Here is a 5,080-nt window from a genome sequence, read left to right as displayed (position 1 = left end):
ATAAATAAAAGGATTGAGATTTAAAATAAAAAAGAAATTGTCAAAGGTCAGTCACTTTGTGGGGCTTAGGGTCAAATTCAGTCAATTTGACTCAATTTGACTCTCATTCCCAATGGATTATTCTGCCAATTCCATGGATCTTTTGTGGACATTGAAAATAGATATGTATAAAAATGACTTTAAGGCTGTAAAACACTATATACCACTGCTACTCCCACCGTCAGTACTAGCTCTTTACTTTTGAAGTATAATAGATGTCTTCATGTACATAACACATCCAAATCGTCTCTTATGTTTTGTAAAAAAAAAAAATAATTTATGCAAAATACTATTTTTGACCTTTTAGTTGAAAGTTGCATTCTTATTCTCATATTGCTACTTTGAAGGGATTATACATTATCCTATTAGCATTTCTCTGTACCCATGGCTGCAAAAATCATCTTTTTATGGTTGATGCTTATAGAAGTCTGAACAATTTATCTTAGACGATTTATGATCATCTTTTAAAATCCCAGAATATGGTTAATTTTAAAACATTAGGGATAATTTTGCTTCTAAGAGAATAATGCAGTTTTAAACTGGAGTCTAAATAAAGGGGAATAATATTCTTACCTTTAGATTTTTTTCTTGATTCAAAGCGATTCTTGATTTTCAGCGTCATATAGCCATCTTCATTCTCCATTTCCTTAAACGTTTTCATATAATATTACCCAGAAAATAGGAAAAATAAAACAGAGAATAGCCTCAGCCTTGAATATTTCTCCCAAGCACGATATACCAAAAGCTAAAAGGAAGTCCAAAAATAATCAAAATTCACTCTGGCAGGGCTATCTAAAACCACACAGGATATGCTGGTGAATGAAAATGAAAAGACATGTTGATTTCTAGATAAAATTCTGTGTGTTGCAAGGTAAGAGTGGCTATTTTATTTGACTCTTTTCTAATACCCTGTTATAAATAGACAAATAACTTGGCTGAGTTAGGTTCTGGTGTTATGGAAGGTAGAAATTGTGAGAAGTGAAATTGAATATTTTGCTAAGGAGATGTATAAGCAAAGTGTTGAAGGTTCTTCCAGGGTGTCCTTACTATTTATAGTAATATGTGAGAGGAGAGAGATAAATTAAGGAATCATTAAGCAAAAAAGAAACCAGAAATTGAAGATTTGGAAAATTCTCAGCCTACCCATATAAAGGAAGTAAAAAAGGCATGCTCTGCAGAAAAGACCAAAAGTATGGCCAGACAATCATTCCATAAAGAGACTATGCATAATTTTAATTAGCCATATCATCAGCCCACTAGGGGTTGCAGTGGTAGAGAATCTGCCTGCCAATGCAACAGATGTGGGTTCAATCCTGGGTGGGTAGATCCCCTGGAGTAGGATATGTCAACCTGCACCTGCATTCTTGCCTGGGAAATTCCATGGACAGAGGAGACTTGTGGGCCAGAGTCCATGAGATTGAAAAGAGTCGAACACAACTGAATGACTGAGCACACACACACAAACACACATCATCACCATCATCAGAAGCCATGAATAAAGGTAGAAATATACCAACAGAGACATTGCAAGTTTGAAATAAATGGGGCAGAGGTAAGCTAATATAAAGGACGGTTTTCAGACTTCTGGAGCTATCCAGCTGTGAACATGATTTATCCTTCAAGAAAGAATGGTCCTGAAGACCATTTGGGAATCATCACGGTTACTACTCCCCCCATAAGCCTAGAGCATGCAGAAACAGGCAGGGGTGAGGAATGGTGACAAGACTATTTCCTCCTGGATTTCTGAATGTGGGGCCACCTCGTCAGCTTCAGCAGACAAGGCCGCCCCCATTCAGAACCTCAGGGACAAGGCCGTCACTCAGATCAGAGGAGGCAGGGCCTCCACCTAAGACCTTGGAGATGACACTGCTGCTCCAGTAGATCCAGAAAGCAGAACATCCAGTCAAAGAGGATAATTCTTGAGCCTTCAGGGCCAGTGGAATTTGCCTCTCCAGGATTTGGACTGGCATGGAACCCATGACTACTTTATTCTTTCTGATTTCTCCCTTTTGGAGAGGGAGTGTCTGCCTTGAGCCTGCCTGATCCTGTATTATAGAAGCACATAACTTGGATGGTTTCACAGCTACAGAGGCATTTTGCCTTGGGATGAATCACACCTGGAGTCTCACCATCTCTGATTTAGATGAGACTGTACACTTGGAATTGATGGATGGGTTGAGATTCTTGAGACTGTTGGGTTAAATGTATTTAACATATTAGAAAGACATGACTTTTGGGGGCCAGAAGATGGAAAATTACGGGCTAAGTTTTGTCCCTCAAAGTTCAGACATTGACACCCTAACTTCAAATGTGACTGTATTTGGAAACAGGGCCTTGATCGAGATAATTAAAGTCTAATGAAGACACTGGGTGGAGCCCTAATCTGATTAAGATTGGTGCCCCTGTTAAAAGGGATGAGACTCCAGAGAGTGCTCTCTCTTCTTGCACACAGGGGAAAAAAAAAGGTAACATGAGGACACAGTAAAAAGACAGCCATCTGTAAACCAGGAAGAAAGATCTCAGCAGCCATCTGCCTTCTGGCACCTTGATCTTGGATTTTCAGTCTCCAGAACTGTGAGAAAATAAATTTCTATTGTTTAAGCCACCACGTATTTTTTTTTTACAGTGACCTGAGAAGCTGCCATAACAAAAGTCACTTTGAGGGTGGACTCAGCATTTATTAGGATTTATACTAGTCGTGGTATTGAAGAGAACTTCCTTCTGAGGACCTGCTTTCTCTTTCAATAATTGAAGTCCAATCATTAAATAGAATCATTATTGAAAATTACATTATCTAAACTTAAATAACTCATATTAAATGCAAAGTATCTACACTACTATGTATAAAATAAATAACTAATGAGAACCCACTGTATAGCCCAGGGAACCCTACTCAATGTTCTGTGGTGACCTAAATGGAAAGGAAATCCATAAAAGAGGGATTATGTGTATATGTATAGCTAACTCACTTTGGTTTACAACAGGAATTAGCACGAAGTTGTAAACACTATGATCCAGTAAACTTTTAAAAAAAAAACAAAGGTGATTAAAAACACACAAAAATTCAAAGCAGTGGTTTCTCTAGCAGTCATGTATGGATGTGAGAGTTGGACCATAAAGAAAGCTGAGCACCAAAGAATTGATGCTTTAGAACTGTGGTGTTGGAGAAGCCTTTTGAGAGTCCCTTGGACTGCAGGGAGATCAAACCTGTCAATCATGTAGGAAATCAGTCCTGAAGATTCTTTGGAAGGACTGATGTTGAAGCTGAAGCTCCAAACTTTTGCCACCTGATGCAAAGAACTGACTCATTAGAAAAGATCCTGATGCTGGGAAAGATTGAAGGCAGGAGGAAATGGGGAAGGCAGAGGATGAGATGGTTGGATGGCATCATTGATTCGAAGGACATGAGTTTGAGCAAGCTCCAGGAGTTGGTGATGGACAGGAAGCCTGGTGTGCTACAGTCCATGGGGTCGAAAACAGTCAGACATGACTGAGCGACTGAACTGAACTGAATAAAAACACAGAAGTCACCAGTTTTTTTATTAGTAGTAGTAGTATGAAGCTATTTATATCTATTATATCTATATAATAGAAATACTGTGTATTTATACACAGATCTGCTACTGCACATCTCTATTAAATTCTGGTATTCAGTAATGTCACAAAGGTAGCTTGCAATCAGCCACATTGGGCATAATTGCATCATAGAAACCACTGAATTATTACAATAAAGAGACTGACCATATCAAAAGTTGCCATTGATGTGAAATCACTGGAACCATTCTACATTAATGATGGGCATAGTACAATTTCTTTGGAAAATGTTATATTTTTATAAGCTGTTTTAAACATATTTTCATCTAATAAGAAAATAGCTTGAGGTAAAATTTATAACCAAAAGGTTTGTATTTAATGCATGCAATCTGAAGAGTGTGGACATAAGCCAATGATAACTTCAGCACAACTAAGATGGTAGACATACCCATCACCTTCCATATCACAACTGGAGGGTTCTTATCACAAAAGAGAGGGAAAAGACAAAAATACATATTTTGTATCTGACCTAGCAATTCTACTCCCAGGTATTTCCTCAAAAGATAAGAAAATAAATGTCCACAGAAAGACTTTAACAGAAATATTGATGCCAGTTTTATATGTAGTAGCAAAAAGTCAGAAACAACTCAATGGGCTAATGATAAGCAAAACTTTATAAATCCACACAATGAAATACCATGTAGCAATACTCAAGAATGAACCGTTTGTCTATGCAACCATATGGATGAAACTCAAAAGCCTTATGCCGAGTAAAAGACACTAGACTTACAAAGAATGTATACTGTGTGTTTCCATTTATACAAAATTCTAAAACCAGCAAAATTTATCTCCATTAATAAGAGGTTAGTGGCTGCCTGCTTCCACAGGGTAGGGAAATGAATTGCAATGATACATCAGGGAACATTTTGAATAAATGAAAATGTTTTATATTTTGAGTCAGATTTTATATCTTGACCTTCCTTTGGAACAAAAGTAGATTTCACTCAACCATGATATTGTGGTTTGGTTTCAGACCACCACAATAAAGTTAAGATTGCCATAAAGCAAGTCGCACAAATGTTTTGGTTTTCCAATGCATATAAACTTTATATTTATATGATATTATAGCCTGCTGCTGCTGCTGCTAAGTCACTTCAGTCATGTCTGACTTTGTGAGACCCCAAAGACAGCAGCCCACGAGGCTTCCCCGTCCCTGGGGTTCTCCAGGCAAGAACACTGGAGTGGGTTGCCATTTCCTTCTCCAATGCATGAAAGTGAAAAGTGTGAAATAGTTATGTCTAAAAAATGCACATAGTTTAATTTTTAAATATTTTATTGCTGAAAAATGCTCACCATCTCTGACACACTCAGATCAGATCAGTCCCTCAGTCATGTCCGACTCTTTGCGACACCATGAATCCCAGCACTCCAGGCCTCTCTGTCCATCACCAACTTCCGGAGTTCACTCAGACTCACGTCCATAGAGTCAGTGATGCCATCCAGCCAT

At 38.0% G+C, this 5,080-nt stretch overlaps 1 protein-coding gene across 3 annotated transcripts in view; it reads right to left on the bottom strand.

The window, feature by feature from the left end:
• Positions 1 to 777, bottom strand: part of KLRF2 (killer cell lectin-like receptor subfamily F, member 2) — a 17,767-nt gene extending 16,990 nt beyond the window's left edge. For all 3 annotated transcript variants that reach the window (XM_010858614.1, XM_010858612.1, XM_010858613.1), the window contains exon 1: positions 613 to 777. In XM_010858614.1, coding sequence (XP_010856916.1) covers positions 613 to 700 — 88 coding nt within the window. In that variant the 5' untranslated portion in view covers positions 701 to 777. The remainder of the gene's footprint in view (positions 1 to 612) is intronic.
• Between the last annotated feature and the right edge of the window lie 4,303 nt (positions 778 to 5,080).

This window comes from Bison bison, unplaced genomic scaffold, assembly GCF_000754665.1.
Source record: "Bison bison bison isolate TAMUID 2011002044 unplaced genomic scaffold, Bison_UMD1.0 scf7180017864390, whole genome shotgun sequence".
Classification (NCBI taxonomy): Eukaryota; Metazoa; Chordata; class Mammalia; order Artiodactyla; family Bovidae; genus Bison; species Bison bison.
Note: the sequence above shows the minus strand (reverse complement) of the source record. Positions and strands in the feature narration are given on the sequence as shown.